Source organism: Pieris brassicae, chromosome 8, assembly GCF_905147105.1.
Source record: "Pieris brassicae chromosome 8, ilPieBrab1.1, whole genome shotgun sequence".
NCBI classification, from domain to species: Eukaryota; Metazoa; Arthropoda; class Insecta; order Lepidoptera; family Pieridae; genus Pieris; species Pieris brassicae.
Genome location: NC_059672.1, coordinates 17,190,583 through 17,208,774, shown reverse-complemented (window position 1 = coordinate 17,208,774; position 18,192 = coordinate 17,190,583). Strand labels below are relative to the sequence as shown.

The window sequence follows — 18,192 nt, the reverse complement described above, 5'->3', positions numbered from 1 at the left end:
TATTGAGTTTGTTTTGCCTAAACTATTAACATAGCTTAATCATCTTCTTTTTTAGTAATATGGCTTTGTAAAAGCGTATTGGTAGACAAAGGTTATGTTTCAGTATACTTGAATGAAGCATATATAAGAAATAAATTTATTAAAACCTAATTATATATGCATGGGTTTTATAAAGGTTATATCAATTTCGATTATAGCGTGATAATATTAATTGCTATTCATTCGTAAATTAATTAGTTTTCGCTTTTCAGAGACGATATGTATGGCATTACTTGTTTAATGAGAAATACTTTATGATACACATAAATAACATTTATTTAAAATACAAAACGTAAATATTCTAATTTTTACACATAAGTCATACAAAAATAAATAAATAAAATTATTACTTTTCTGTAGTGCAACATTTTAAATTAAACTATTAAAATTTGATTTAAGATCTATATATTATAGCTACAGTTAATATTTATTTCCATATATAATCTTCAGCAATATATGAAAGCGTGAGAGTCAATTTATAGGAAGCTTTTCGTGGACCCATTGTCGCTTGCCTTCGTTGAACTCAGCTGCAGTGTGATCGGTTCCTTCCAGTACCCATTTTGTTGTCAGAAGACCTTCGACGCCCACTGGACCTGAGGAAAAATAGTTTAATTTTATCAATAACTGAACTGATTACACAATAACTGACCTAACGAGAAGTAATAAATAAACATGAGGCAAATATTTCCATTTAGGTGGTATTTTTGGAATAACGAATATAAATTTAAATGAGAAAGATTTTCAAATCAACATTATAAAAATAAAAAATTCAAACCAGACGTTTTCTCTCTTATCCCAGCGGATATACGTGAAATTGAAAAACTTCATTTGACAACAACAATAAAATTGTATTTTTACTACAGGTATAATTTTTACGTTTAATTCAAATTGAGAGCTTCGACGAACACATAACAGAAATTTTATATTTTTGTGATAAACTAGATTTCTCTATAAGCAATGAGGGGTTGTTTGAAAGCCCGTATGTATATCTTCGAGATTATTCTATGACGATCTATTGTAATAATCATATTCTTAACATTTTTTAAAATATTATTATTTCAATAAGAATATGTTAAAGGTTAAGCCATGATTGTGGATAACCAGAGAGTACTAATGAAAAAATCTCTATGACAGTATAATTTTGAAAATAAAGTTCAATTCAAATTGAGAAATTTGACCAACACAACAGAATTTTTATATTTATGTGATAAACTTGATTTCTTTATTAGCAATTAAGGGTTCTTAACATTTATTAAAATATTATTATTTCAATAACTTAACCATGATTGTGGATAACCAGAGAGTACTAATGAAAAAAACTCTATGACAGTATAATTTTGAAAATAAAGTTCAATTCAAATTGAGAAATTTGACGAACACAACAGAATTTTTATATTTATGTGATAAACTTGATTTCTTTATTAGCAATTAAGAGTTCTTAACATTTATTAAAATATTATTATTTCAATAACTTAACCATGATTGTGGATAACCAGAGAGTACTAATGAAAAAAACTCTATGACAGTATAATTTTGAAAATAAAGTTCAATTCAAATTGAAAAATTTGACGAACACAACAGAATTTTTATATTTATGTGATAAACTTGATTTCTTTATAAGCAATTAAGGGTTCTTAACATTTATTAAAATATTATTATTTCAATAACTTAACCATGATTGTGGATAACCAGAGAGTACTAATGAAAAAATCTCTATGACAGTTTAATTTTGAAAATAAAGTTCAATTCAAATTGAGAAATTTGACGAACACAACAGAATTTTTATATTTATGTGATAAACTTGATTTCTTTATTAGCAATTAAGGGTTCTTAACATTTATTAAAATATTATTATTTCAATAACTTAACCATGATTGTGGATAACCAGAGAGTACTAATGAAAAAAACTCTATGACATTAAAATATTTATTATTTCTATTTCTAAGTAGTTAAGCGTGAGACTAAATTTATGAATAAGGCATAAGTAGAATAAATCTTATTTGTACGGTGACGTAAAACCTCAAGAGGAAACTTCTACTTAGTACATAAAGAAAATTTATGTGTCACAGAAATTCATCCGCAACGTCCCAAATGCAAGGATTAATAATTTAATTATAAAAGTATATTTAATTAATTTTGAGGTACTGTAATGTGTGTGGCATAAAAACACATCGTTGAGATTTGTGTATACCTCTCACATATATAATAAATAGATTTGTTTTATTAAGTAATTAATGCATCAAAGAAACCGACAGCTCTACTATTTAATTTGAAAACCACGCCAAAAGTTAAGCAGATGTTGAAGTTTTGTTTGCGACCCACGGCCACCAAAAGTTAGTTACATAATTCAAGATTAAATTTTAAAGCTATGATTCTGCTATTAACTAGTACCAAATGCAATGTTTTAGATTTAATGAAATTATTTTGAAGTAAGTTTTATCTAACTATAATCTAATAATTTCCCTTAGGTGTTCTAATGTAGCGTTTATTTGCATATTCGATGGTTTTTGAGAACGGACATTAAACTTATATATTAAACAACCATCCAGTCAGTATTGTTGAGTCCAGCGTAATTTATTATTTATTTTCACAAATTACTAAAGTAAACGGATATAAACGCGAGTTTATGCCTTTGACAGCAGATGAGACTTTCACTAACCGCAGTTGCTGAAAACTACTAGAAACGTAATTTGAAAATTATGTTAATATCCGTTAAAATTGTATTCAATGTATAGTCCTCTAATGAAGCAAAGATCATACATATATTTATACAATGTATATTTTATATAGCCTACTATCCGTAATAAAAAATAATAAATACCTCTAGCGTGGATTCTTGCCGTGGAGATACCAACTTCGGCACCAAGACCGAAACGGAATCCGTCTGCGAAACGAGAAGACACGTTGTGGAAGACACAGGCACTGTCCACTGAGTTGAGGAACGTCTTGGCTGTATTATCTGAAATTAACAATTGGTTTTATTTGTACAATATTAGTAAAAGTGCTATACATCAAATGAGTGTCGAAGGGGCCCCTCATGTTAGACAGCAGTGTCCCCAGCTTCCTAAAGAACTGGACCCCTTCTTCTGAGATATTAAGAATAATATAAACAATTTAATTACTTTTAAAACATGCGAATAAAACATTTTAGCGACTATACGGTATGAAACACGTTTTCTAAAAAAAATACAGAATTATATATAAGTGGTCCATTAGTAAAAATACTTATGATTAAAAAGCGATTTCTCACAGGCATTTTAAAATATTTATTCTGACAGATGTTATTAACTAAGGGACTTACCATTCTCCGTTATAATCACGTCAGTGTGTGAGCTGCCAAACTTATGAATATGATCCACTGCCTCATTAATGTCACTCACAACTTCGATGCAACACTCCAAAGCACTATATTCATGCTTCATACTTCTTGCTGGGGGCGGTCCAAACGTCAGATGCCCGGACAACTTCGGCCCAGCGTGAATTTTGACGCCTTCATTCTTCAACATACTGCAAATATCCGTGAACAAACTTCCCGATAAATGATCTTCGTGGATTAGTAAAGTCTCCATTGCATTACATGCGGCCGGATAATCGCATTTTGAATCTCTTATAACTTTCACTGCCTTCGATGGGTCTGCATCTTTGTCCAGGTACACGTGACATATGCCTTCCGCATGACCTAATACTGGTATGTGCTGCGATTGCTTTTGAATACTGCGAACTAAGTCTGACGAGCCTCGAGGTATGATCAAGTCTATATGTTTCTCCATTGCAAGCAGATCGCTGATTTCTTCGCGTGTAGATACTAATGATATGGCATCTTGAGCTCCAACACTTTGTAAAGCTTCCTTAACCAAATCCATTAAAGTCTTATTTGAATGAGCTGCTTCCTTGCCTCCTTTTAATAAAAGCCCGTTTGCAGAGGCCATAGCTAAGGCTGCAACTTGTGGTAAAGAATCTGGTCGAGATTCAAAGATCACAAGTAGAACTCCAATTGGAACTGTGACTTGACGCAGAATCAAATTATCAGCCAATTTTGTTTTGCGCAACAACCTTCCGACATTTTCGTAACTGGAGTCGGCAATTTGTTTTAAGCCTATCGATAATGTTTTCAACTTTCCTGGACTCAATGCCAGTCTATCTAAGAGCGGTTTTGCTAAGCCACCTTTAGTTGCTTCTTCTAAGTCTTTAGAGTTGGCTTCCAGAATGAGATCTTTCTTTTCAACGAGAAGATCAGCCAAGGAGTGAATAGCTGAGGCTCTTTCAGCTGGAGATAGCTGTTGTAATACGCGACTTCCTGATCGAGCTGAAATAATAAAAAAAATAATAAACAAGAACTTATTTTATGTTAAGTTAACAAACGATTATTATTATTTTTTTATTCCACAATTTTATAACAAAGCTTACCATTTTCAGCCATTACGTCCACAGATGTAGTAGAACTAACGGGAGTATCTGTGAAGAATGTGCCAACTTTTCGGCCACTGATAATAGTTTTTATTGCCTTTTCTTGCATGCCGTTGCAAATCACTACGCTTACACCTCTAGCCATAGCCCACGTTGCGGCGTTAACTTTAGAATCCATACCTCCAGTTCCAACCTGTAAAAATGTGTCAGGAATTTTATATGTTTTTCACATATATTATTTATTGTTCCACTTAATTTTGGAATAAAATAAGATTTACCTTCGACTTCTGACCGAATTGAACTTGATCCTTATCCTTAGAAGTGTACGTGTGCATCATTCTAGCACCGTCTTCCCACGGCGGCTTGTTGTAGATACCGTCAACATCTGACATCATAATTAAGAGATCTGATTGGATCTCTGCTGCTAAGAGAGCTGATAGACTGTCATTATCTTTTATACCTATACCCTAAAAGAATAAAGGAGATAAATGACGAATGTACTACTAATACTTAAAGGATTAGTCATATTATTTCTAAAATGACAGGAGTATTAAAACATTCAATAACTGTTGAAGGCTTATTTTAAAAATAAGATTGTAACAATTTCGTATTGATATAATATTGACAAATCTATATGCATAAAAAGCATATACTTTATAGCAAAATTAAAATGCAAATACGGATATTTTGTTATAAAAAGTACAACAAAAATATCTTTAAGACATTTACATCACCTCACAACAATGCTTACACTGTCATAAAATTCAACAATAAGCAGTCTTTAAGGTGCTCTCCGAAACTAAGTACCCATTAGGGTTTAGCATGACGTTTGAATGGCATCATAACTAGGGAAACCATCTTGTCGTAACAGTAAAGTTTCATCCCACAGTCAGCATTAAACTTTGCATTAGGTTGGAATTGACTGAATGTAGATTAGCACGGTTTTGCGGTATTGCCAACGAGGCTTGGATGTACTAATTAGGTGGTTAATGTTAACTCAGCTAAGAAACAATGACCATTCTATTCTCAACACTCTAAAGATTTCATCTGATATCGCCCTTAGTACGATTAGGCTTAAGAACGATTGAATTACCTCATCTATTGAATCAAAATAAGTTGTATTACAGTTTTTTTTATTACAATAAGAATTATAAGAGATAAAAGGGTACTTAAGTTAAAATGCTTTGGTAATATATATAAAGAGAGTAGTGTCTGCAAAATATATCTGTGGTATTTGGCTTGTACTGTAATAAATAACATAAGTAAATAGTTCGGTATTAACATTTTTTCTGATCTTACTAAGATTATTTTTGCGGAGTCTCACACCAGAGGATTGAATTTAAGTTCTCTTTGTGTTGGAATTAAGACCGTAGGGATATCGAATTATTTGTAAACTAATAAAAGGAGGACATTTATACTGGGTATCGTAAAAACTAATAAATATGTAGATCTGACTGAAGCGAAAGAAATACCATTTCTGTACAAATTATTAAATTAATGTAAACACATAAATAATCTTGCAAATTTTACGCTTAGTCTTGTCTGAATAATCTAGATTGCTTGTTTATTCATAGTTTAATAATATTATACATAACTATTAACTTGCCATATTGGCTAGTGACTACATTGTTTAATTATGTACAGTGAGTTACATACAAATAAGAATGTCAGGAATTTTAGAAAAAAACATGTTGTTTCTTTAATACCTTCTGAACCTATACCAAAACCGCGTTAGCAAGATTGTTTATTTTGTCATAAAATGTAGTGCAGTAATTAGTAGCCGCGCTAATACTATTCAATATGATATACGTTTACATAGAAAAATCCTATTATGACCGTATTCAAAGTCCCATTATAATGTAAAAATTCATACTGTTTAGCCAAAAATATTTAGTTTTTAAACTCTTAATAAATGCTTAAACAAAATCTTTATTCATAAAAATCAATACCACTTATTCTTACCTTCTTGCCTGTTCCAGGTACAACAGTGTCATCATGAATATACATCGGGGGACTGACGGCATCATTCGTGTTAACTATGGGCACTATGTTTAATGATATCAACTCAGATAAAGTGCAGAATAAATTCTTCCTTGTCTCCTCGTTATAGAAGTCTGGTTTGGTGACTAACACCTATAACATAAGGCATATTAATAAATTACATATACTATGTGTTATATACAAGTTCTGACATATACTATGGATGCATATTTAAAGGTGTAACTATTCGTCAATTAGTTTATGATTACCTACGCTTGATTGTAAAACAATACAATTACATAAGTAATTATATAAGTTGTTGTTTTATTAGGTATTTATATACAACAAAATTCTAGTATAAAAGAGAAACTTTGAGGATTACAGCGTAATAAATATGTGCTAAGGGAAGAGTAGTGACTAATAATAACATAGATACTCAATGTTACGAACAGTTGTTTATGAGATTATAAGTGAAGAGAACAAAGAATCGTCTATTAGGAGTAAAGCGATTTATGATGTCATGTTTTGAATAGTTTATGTAATATAACAAGTTATAAGAGATAGTAGAATTTATTATTAAGTTATTGAGAATACGTTATATACGGATTATGATGATTTTGTCATAGTTTGACAATCGCAAAAACTTGTCTTTGAATTATAGACCCTGTGAATAGCAGTTATAGAAAATATAGAGCCTCGTACTTAGTATTGTAGATACATGCTAAAAAAGAAAAGGTACGTTTTCAATTAACTAAGTTTTAACTGGTAAATAACAAAGGCTTTGTGCTTAATGAAATGCAATTCTATTTTATTTCTTAAGAGGCGAAGTGAGATGTTATAAATTAAGTTTAAAACTAATTCCGTAACAAAATATTTCCTCACTAAAGCGAATTTTATTCCTCTACTAATTTCTAGTAGCGGAAATTGTTTCGCATTAAAGTCAAAGTTTTTACTTGACGTAATGTATAGTGGGATACTGAAAAGGCACTGTTTCTTCAGGCTACCGATATTAAAATAGTTTTCTTCTCAAACCGTGTAATTTATCAACAGGACTTCCGACAACGATTGTAATTTATTCTCCGAAGTTACAAACTAGAATTATTAAAATATTAATTCAATCTTTCGTGCTGTTACTATGTACAATGTCGAATATCTTTTCTTAAAAACCAAAGTTCGACCGAGTCTCTCTAGGCGGAAGTATCTATGCCGATTTCAATATGGAGTTGAAATCGGCATCTTCTTCTAGAATACATCATAATTCGACTTCTATTACATATAAATAAGGTATTGTCGTCAGAATTTTTTTTATACGAATGTATAGCAAAAAACTGTATCAAGTTCTTTGCTTTATAAGTTTGCTTTCCCGTCTTTTCCATAATATTAAATGTAAATACAGTGGAATCTCTATAACTCGAATATCAAGGGAAATGCAAAAAAATCGAGTTAACGAGGTTTCGACTTAACAAGAACTTCGAGATACGATATGATTTAACTGCTGAAATTTCGACTTACAGAGAGGCGCGGTTTCTAAATGTAATTACATATTAATGAAGTAAACTGTAAAACGACTTACGGAGTCTTCTTTTTTGAAATTCGAGTTATTAAGTTAAAATATGTATGTATTATCAATACTTCGTAGGGAAATCACATTTTGTTCGAGTTACAAAGTCTAAATATTTCGAGATACCGCATATTCAGCGGAAGGGAATAGCAATTTTGTTCGACTAATTGAAAATTTCGACTTAACGAGGTTCGAGTTACAGAGATTCCACTGTACTTGCTACATTCGTGTGCATTCATAATGCAGTGCTACTTCCATAAATTTAATTTAGGTATTTGGTATATTCCTGAATAAATATGTGTAAAAATATAATATTCTTTGTGGACTCAATGCATTTAGAAATTAATTAAAACAAACTTAAAATATGTACTCTTAAAACTGTAATTATAAATTAAAAACACGTAAACTTTATCAAATCCAGACATTTTAATTTAACAGAGTAATTAATTTAACAGTCCGTCCTAACCCTTGCAATATTTTAGTTTTTAAACCAAAATCTCGTGATAATAAAATCTGATTTATTAAAATAACCTTTCTCATTTTAGGGTCCATTAAATTCATACATTTCAACTCTGTTAGGGTGGTAAACATTTTTTTAAAATGATTATATATTCTAATTGGACAAAATTTAAATCCTTTACTATGTAAGTATATAAAAATATATAGTAATTTTATACACAAATTACACGCTAAAAAAAATTGTGAATTATTATGTCTAACTGTCTTTTTTAATGAACATACACACACATACCTGTGCAATTTTTACGTTATATTGCGAGAACATAGCATCATACATTGACATAAGCTCGGATTGACCGACCGCAGCCGCGGCCCGAGGATCCAATATACTCCCAGCATCCTGCAATAAATAGCTCCTGTCCACATCACAATATAAAATTAAGTGCCTTGTATGCAACGTACGCTTTACAAAGCCAAGAACATTTTTCTCAGAGGCATAAAGACTAATATAGCGGATTATTGAAAATATTTCAGCTCCGAGCGCACATTAAAATTCCATAAAAAAATATTTTAAACTTCTAAAAATTCTTTTGAAATAGATTCCAAATTGTTATAAGTATATAGTATTATAAGTCATAATTTAACTTCAATTAAATCTAATAGTAATTCTTAGGACGTACTATAAGTGTACGTCGACTAAGGTTATCTTTCTAAGGCCAAGGATACCAATCAATATTATCATTATAACTTATAATGAACTGATTTTAGTTCAATAAACGCCACTGAAATGGGATAATACAAATAGAAACAATCCATTATTGAGTAGAGGCCTCCAATCACTAATGTTGCTCTATTGTACTTGATTAATCTATGCAGATTTGCCCATACACCTGCGGATTATCTACATTATTCAGCACCCTAAACTGTTAACTAATCATATTAATGACTAATTTAAATGTTCACATTAGTACGGCTGTAACAGCTTACATGCCATTTACTTTTAGCTAATAATGAAATTACTAACGGATATCAATATTTGGTTTACGTTCCGGGACGTAAATAATAATAATTAAATTAAGCATTTATTATTATTTCGAATGTTAATTAAATTTAACTTAGTAGTAGAATATATCTACAGAACTTCTGTACGGAGCCCATAGATATACTGAATGAATAACGAGCAGTAATTTCACAGTGAAATAATTTTTAATTATGAATTCTCAAATCATGGTTTCTAAAAAATAAGTTATATTCAATTTACCTCCCTGGTGTGATCACTGGGAGAAAGTGTTTCCCTCATAGACATAGACATAAGAAGTTCTTGCGTTAATTTTTGTCTTCCAAAGGCCACGGCACCACTTGTCACCATGATGCACTCTCGACCTTCGTGATGGCATTCTGCTACCTACAATGTAGATAATGGATCTATACACTTTATGGCGATCGGTTTTAATAACTAGACTATTGTACTGCAGTAGAATATAACAGACTACTAGAAGTTTGAATTGCCTTATAATGATTTCAGTACCAAATTACAGGAAAATTTCTCAATATATTTTTTCCAAGCTTCATTAAACCATTCTGGCGTGATAACAGTTTTCTTAACTTCTATGCATATTCAAAAATTTTCGATAATTGTTTAAAGTAAAACAAATAGAAGTGGTGTCATGTATTTCATTCGAGGATAGTTGTCAATTGAAAATCACAGGTGTGGTTTTATCTTAACCGTAAGTTCTGTCTAAGTAATATGTAGGTCAAAAGTACATTTACCTGTTCAATAATAGAAGCCAATCGTCCTAAAGCTAGTCCATTGCCATCCTCTCTCGTGATAACTGCACTTCCCAACTTGACCACTAAACGCCTCGCAAATTTCAGTTGCGACCTATCTGAAAATGTTCGTTGTTTCCGGTCCGTATTACCCAATGCACGTTTGTCGACATTTGAACTCTATAACAGAAATAAATAAATTCAGAATTTTTAACTACATCTATCGATTTATATAAAAATTAATCCCTATTTCCCTTGGTCATCACGCATGAACGGATGGACCGTTTTCGCTAATTATGTTTTTGTTGTGTTTGTTATTGTCAGGAGAAGGATCTTATGAAAGAAAAAAAATAAGAAAATTGCGCGGAAAATTAGAAAATTATTGAGTAGTCCTGACTTTTGTTACGATAGCAATTTTTTTTTAGTGCTTAGCGCTTTTACAATTCAAACTTTTTCCATGTAACCTTATGACGTTTGACATAACATTGACAGAATGCGTGCTGCAAATATCGTCTAAGAGGATATAAGAAAAACTAATATAGTTTAAAAAATGCTTCGAACTGAGTTATTATATCGATAAAATACATATTATAAAATAATTACAGTCGCTAATTGTGTGGCATTAATCTTGAAAACCCATGTTTTTCACAGGGCCAGTTATATATCGCCTGTTCCCATGTCGGAATACCAACAAAACTATTTATAGAACCCATACCAGAAGAACAAACAAAGAATGTTGTATATAATAAAGCATTTTTAGTTAATTATACCAATTCGAAATCAATATTCATAGTTAAGACAGGACAACGTCTGTCGGGGCCGCTAGTAAAATTATAGATATCAAAATAACCAAGTAACCATGCAGATGATAAAATTATTTAATTAAATAACTAAATATCAAGTCACGTACGGAAACAATTCTCAAAGTTTCTCAAACTTTGTATTGTGTAACAAGATAAAGAAAGCAAGCACTTCAAGGCTTTTCAAGTGTCTAGCTTGAGCTAAGTAAGTATTGTCGAAAACATCGTATTCAAACTCGAAAGTCCAGCGATCCGAAAATCTTAAATCCCAGTCTTTACAATTCACCAACACCATCTTTCGATAACTGTAATCATACGATACTTCAGACCGTTGTTCGAAAGCTTATTATACTAAAAATTATGAAGGTCTGCTACTTTATATAGGATTTTGTAAGTATTGGGTGTTGTAAAAACGTCCGTTTTCTTTTACGAGCCTATAAAGATCGGTCCCGACGCTTTATTGGTAACGCGTGCTCACAATAACCCTCTTGAAACACGTGCTTCGGCATCAACAATCATTACTTAATTATACAATTTAATTTCAACAGAATTAAAGTTATATTTTTACAAAGCGGTTTTGCTCGTCTTTATGTTAGTTATAACCGGTTCGAAGAACTTTCTACGAACAAAATTTTAAACTTACTTAATTATACATTGTTACTGATTTTATAGAACATCTTTTCTTACTAAAGGCTAAATTATAAAATTGATTATAAATTTATGCGAAAAGAATGTACCTACTGAAATAGAAGCATTATTAGGAATACTTAGGTACACTTATAAATTTATAACAATTTCTCAGAAAGCGCCGAAGGAATTTATATTTCATATTAAATTAAAATAGTAATGACTCTGTCTAAAACTAACAGTACATAATGCATTATATGCATAAATTACAGATTATATATTTTTATAACTTCGGTTTGATTTAACTAACATAATATTTATGCCAAGTTTTCAAGTTAACCAATAATAAACGTACTATCTTTGCCTGAAGTTATGAGTTCAATTCCCGACGTGTTTGGTATGCACAAAAGGCCCTTCTTAAAAATACGAATAGAAAACTCACTGAAATGTGTCAGCCATACCAAATCCCCTTAGGATTAAAAATAATATGAAAAAAAAAAATAATAGGCACTTCCATTTCCTTATTTTAAAAAGCTTTTCCTATCGAAGTTTGGGTTCGGTAAAGAATTGAATTTTTCAATCATAATTAATTAAAGCTTGAGTCTTAAGTAGAGAAGGATGTTAAGAAGATTTATATTGCAAAAAGGATCAAAGTTAAAGCTGGTCATCAATTTGCGAAGTTGCTGACTCTTGGATATAAAAAACTCGGAAGTTTCAAAGGGTCCTTTATATCAAAACAATAAAAGATTAAAAGACACGTTTCGACCTATAAATATTATTTTATTTTTTAATATATTTGACCGCTATATGTACCAGTGCCCATGGCTCAGAATTTGTCTCACATTCAAAACTAGAACAGACTTAAAATTGGACTAAATGTATAAAATTTATAAATTGATAAGTTTCATTTTTTCAATAGTACTCCCCTACCATGGTGTCCAGGGACGTTTTCCATCTCTCAAATTTTTACTTTCTCTAAATTTTACTTTTAGAAGATACAATATATTATTACAATAAAGTAGTTCCCGAATAGTGTGTTACGCGTCTCGCGAGAGACGCCCGCCCCGGCTACATCGGTATTTTTTTGTTTGTTTACAATATTCATGGGCGAGCCGGGACGCAATTCCTCGCGAGACCCGCTCTTTCAGTTTTGTTTGCCGCCTTTCTATATTTAATATTTTTTTCGCAGAACCGTTCAGGGCACGGCCTGTGCTTTATTAACATGTCCAGTAGGCCGTTACGGTCTACAGTCATCTGTATTTGTTGCTCCAGATCGTGCTTGGACGGTACGAATATAGGGAAATGTATAAGCACATGTTCTACAGTTTGTTCGCCAAACTGCACATGTTGTGCTTGTCCTAATTTTAAAACTATGCAGGTAATGTGCAAAGGCTACGTGCCCTGTAAGAATTTGCGCCATCTGGGGTGTGAAACGCTTCTCTCTTATTAATTTATACGCAGCTCTAACATTTCCGATGAATAATTTTGTAGTTCCAGCTGTTTCACCCTCTAGGTAGCGCACATTCCAAGCTTCTCACATATTTTGTCTTGTATGCGGCGTATTCAGGTTTTGGCCATAGTTTTTCCGCCGCTTCTTTTGCTAACGTGTCCGGTCGGCCCTCTGGCGTACCAAGATGCGCCTTTACCCAGAAGCTTAAATGAGTTCCAAAGTTTCATATTTAAGAGTCTTAGTTTAAAATAAATTAATATAAGCATGAAATAAGTACACTACTGCGATCCTATAAGACTGCTTTGGATGTCGCCGAATAATCAATCTCCTGCTACCAACCACCAAAATTTAATTTTCCGCGTTCGACTAAATTCCAGGTGTTTCCATAACAGTTGAGCTGGTCTCAAAAGATTTAACCATTGTTACATTTTACGGTCTTCAAATATTCACCACCCCGTTCAGAAGTGCTACCCGTCAAATGTCAACTGCCTATTCTATAGTTACGACGCGAGTGGGTTTAAAAACTTTGTAGAAAAGGGTAAAAAGCATGTTGAATATAAAGGATAAAACAGTTAACAGATATATATATATTATATTAAATACCTACGAAGACAATGACAAGCTTGTTAGTAAGTAACGTTATATAAAATAAATAAGCCATCTTTATTTACAATACAATAAACGTACTCACGCATGTAACACGTGCGGTAATTGATATGAACTTGTCTCGACCACAGTATATTCTAATACATAGTGTACCTATATAATATGTGTACGGAAATGCACGTATTATTAATTCAAGGTCTAATAAATATGTGCAAAAGTGGTTATTATGAATACTAAATTGGCGCCAATATAAACGCCGCCAACGCAGCAAACTTTCAATTGACAGTTGACAATTGAATATCTCAATTTCTTTTTTCATTTATTTAGGTCGCTAATACGTTTTAATATACCTACTTTTCAGAAAAATTACTAATGAACTAATGAAGTTACCTTATAAATTTATGTACGAATAACGAAATTCAAAGATTAGAAGAACATTTATTTTAGCATTTTATTTTTATTTTTAACAGCAAGAACGCATATACATAGTGTTTTTCTTTTTGCATTGCAATCAAATGACTATCATTTCCACCGTTGAAGGTATTATCAACTAATCACAATGATTAGGTTATAAACTTACATCTATATAAATACAGAAAATATGTAATTAAGTATATCAGTATGTATGATAACGTAGATTATTTTATTAGATGAGATTTCAAAATAGAGGTTTCTGTAAACCAATGCCAACATCATTGATAGGTTCAATATAATTTTAACGAATGGCTGGCTGGTTTTAAAACATTCCTATATATTGAGAGATCGCATACGATCTCTCAATATACTACACTGATTTTGCATACTCGGAACTGTGTATGAAAACTCAATATCAAAATCGCAATCACGATTGAAAGCCCTGTAGCCTTACACCTAGTTTAACATACATAAGTACCTATCTTATTTGCTAACATTAACCTACAAAGTCATTGTGTACAGAAAAAGATAATATTATGTGTTCTTATTATTTTATAAGTAAATATCTTTATTTTTATTGTAATGTAAATAATATATGTAACTGTATATTTTTCTATCTTATATATATACGTAAAATTTGTTCAAAGCATAACACATATTATAAAATAATGTTAAATTTTAACCTTTCAAAATAATCGGAAGCATTAAATGAAGCCAATTCCAAAAATTAATCATGGATTTCGAACATATTAGAAGACGGAATATGCTTGTAAAAATCTTTATCTATTTAACCTTAACATTTGGTAACACAAACATTATCTTCAAGTACAATTGATAAAGCAATTAATATAAAGTACTTATTATAAACACGAGTTGACTTAAAACTCACCTCTTGGCCTGTGTTTATTTTTCTAGCTGATAATGAATCGATTCCAATAACGGAATAAGACCTCCTTCCAAAGACAAACCAAGACCTTGCACGTAACATGATGACAAAACTGGCCAGTAATAAAAAAGAGGAAATTAAATTTAAAAAAAAACACGAGAACCTCTTTTCCTTTTTTCACGAAATTACATTTTTTTAAATAAAATACACCTTTTTGACCTATTTCAACGTAACCTACTGTCACGAGCAGCTGCCGCGTATGAATCCATACAATGATAAACGAAATGAGAACATTTATCAGCGTTGATACGACAAACTTAAATGTGAGTGTACATAATATAAACCAACAAAACGGAGTCATTAAGTTATGAACTTATGTCGATAAATACGGACTTTCTGATATTAAATACATAGGAATCGTGTTAGCTTTGCTTGACGTTTTGTCAATTATTTCAGTACAGTGTTGCTTTGGTCACCTCCAAAATGTCTCCTTTGGAATCAGTTTAGCTGATAATAAAATGCGTTCTACCCTCTATTTTTATTTTAACAAAACCGATTCCTTTAACTTTAATGCACTATCATAACTATGGTTAACCATTACAGTGATGAACTGTTAATCATTTGCGATTGAATTGTCATAAATAACTCAGTAATCTCCAATATGTATCACAGTTCATCTTTAGTTTTAGATTCCTGTCTCGTCTATAGTACGTTTTTATGTCAAACGGCGCCAATGAGAAGCCATAAGCAAAATACCATACCATAAGTGATTTCGGAGTATTATTTATCATTAATTTATTTAACACCATTAGAATTTCAGATGTTAGTACTGAAAAACAATTGAAAATCATTTTCATCGTCCCACGCCTAAGCAAGCTGCAATTTTATTAAAAATAAAAACTATACTATTATATACTATATTTAATCCGTGACAATATTATGCCAGTTTTATTTAACAAACTGTATGACGTTTACAACTTCATAGCTCAGTTGGGCTTACAATAATTATTAATGTTTTTCTTTGACATATTGAACCCGGGAAAAACTGTGTAGAATAGAAGGTCTGCATATAATGTAAGTAATGCTTGCCCAACTAAAATAAATATGTTTCTATAATTATCTTATATAATTATATTAACTTCTAAATAGTAGGACTCCTGATTGAATGTCTTCTAAATTTATACCTACTTAATAAAAATATTCTTCAAAGATAAATAATATTTTTTATAAATTCCAAGAACGTCAAGAAATAAAATAAATTTTAGAAAAATAAATTAAATGCAAAAATATTATGATCTAATTTAAACGAATTATTCTATAAAAGCTAAAACGAAAATTTATTAAACGTGTCAATCTCATACATAATTAAGTTTATGTAGATTCTGTTTTATTAGGTTTGGTTTTAATTAGGTCTATTCATTAATTAATTAAGTACATATTGAACTCTTCGGTAATATTATTCATTCAATCTACAAGTCTCAAACATCATATAATAAAGATAATAAAAGGTTTAATATGACATATGACATTGAGGTGACCTTTTTTTACATTTTGACTTCGAATAAATGTTTTTTAAATGAAATATATTAACAGATCTTCATAAATATTAAATATCTTTTGAAAATGAATTGTGACGTGTTTTATATAAATTTTCATCTTAGAAATATTGCTCTTACTTAATTGAACGCTTACATTAAGGATTCAATCGCAACGATTCGTCGGTATTGTAATATTTTATCACTAATTAATATCTAAATAATTATTTACACTTAAAAAAATACTTACACTTAGATGACGGCTTTTAACACTAAAGTCCCGTTGCAGGCACAAAGGTCTCCCCGTAATACATTTCTTTAATGCACTCACTTTTAAGCACAGACTAGTTATTTTTGTAAAAGTCATTGTCGCAATAAAAATCGTTTAAATAAATAGTCATGCAACAAGGAAACACATGCCAAACCAATATTATACTGGTAACTGCGACATCTCAGTTTGTGGCGTATTTCATAATATTCGTTCTGCCGCTTCTAATATCAAGTTTATCATAAATTATCAATATAATAAACAATTAAAAGATATCACACTTGACTTACAACATAGGGTATATAGTAATAGAGTACTTTTATTCTGCTAAATATACGTATACAAAGTTTGAAAATAATCTCGGCTTTAAAAAAACTAGTGAAAAGATGAAATTGTCTCAACGTTTTGAGCGCTCTAAAGCAAGATAATTACGAGCTGACATATAGTTTTATAATTTTTATTTTCATAATAAATAGATGTAAAGTTTAAATAATGAAACGCGTTTCATAAGTGTTTCAAACGTGACAGTCGCGTGCATTAAAGATATCATATCATATCAAATTTGACTTAAGGATTTTAAAAGAAAAAAGCAAATATTAATTAAATATATACTATTGGCAGCAAGTGTATCTTTGTTGTGCACATAGATACTATGGGCTAATATACAAAAAACTATTTTAATAGGTAATAGATTCGAAGCATTAACACACTATTTCAAAGATAGTCGATCTTATTATGACATTAAATTGATTTATTAATGTTGTTTTTTATTTGTACGAAGTACACATTAATTAAGGCGTTCTAACCAAAAAAACGATGTATGTATTAAATAAAATTTTGGGCCAGTTAAGTACCATACAGTAAACTATTTATTTTATAAAACATTAAGTAAATTAGTACTTGCTAATGCTCCATCATGTTCTTAGTTCCGTTAAGAGATAAGATAACAGTTGGAATCATTGTTCATTAAAGAATAATAATGATGATTGTGGTGATTTCAAAGCTGTTGTAAAACCAGAACGAATTAAAATAATTTGTGTGCAAATATTAGCTTATAACTTCTGGGTTTATTGCTTAGCGGATAGTTCTTCAGAGAAATTCGGTATCAGTAACCGAATATCCACACTGGAATTGGATTTTTTACCAGTTTTAACTGCTATGGTTGCCAATTTGGACGTTTGATTTAAAAAGAATACAAAATCCAGAAAACACAAAGAAAAACGGAGAGAAGTTACCTTGGCATCAAGCCAAAGGACAAAATAAGATATACAGATATCCGAAAAGAACAAAGATCCCTGATGCATTAATTTTTTCCCTTCAAAGAAAATGGATATTGAATGGACACACAGGTACACAAAGACTGGTGAAATGGCCGCGGCCTCAAGGTAAGGTC

The 18,192-nt window shown here is 30.9% G+C and overlaps 1 protein-coding gene across 2 annotated transcripts; it reads right to left on the bottom strand.

Moving 5' to 3' along the window:
• Positions 1-381: 381 nt before the first annotated feature.
• LOC123712939 (delta-1-pyrroline-5-carboxylate synthase) lies at positions 382-17,140 on the bottom strand. 2 transcript variants are annotated; one of them, XM_045666342.1, is made up of 10 exons: positions 16,782-17,140; positions 10,217-10,393; positions 9,708-9,851; positions 8,739-8,846; positions 6,409-6,579; positions 4,725-4,913; positions 4,447-4,639; positions 3,341-4,345; positions 2,861-2,998; positions 382-632 (listed from the first exon to the last, which is right to left on the bottom strand). In XM_045666342.1, the coding sequence occupies exons 1-10, from the start codon at positions 16,896-16,898 to the stop codon at positions 511-513; spliced, it is 2,364 nt and encodes a 787-aa protein (XP_045522298.1). In that variant the 5' UTR covers positions 16,899-17,140; the 3' UTR covers positions 382-510. The 2 variants fall into 2 exon arrangements, with proteins under 2 accessions (XP_045522298.1, XP_045522299.1); XM_045666343.1 differs by lacking the exon at positions 16,782-17,140 and adding an exon at positions 15,000-15,260.
• Positions 17,141-18,192: the final 1,052 nt, after the last annotated feature.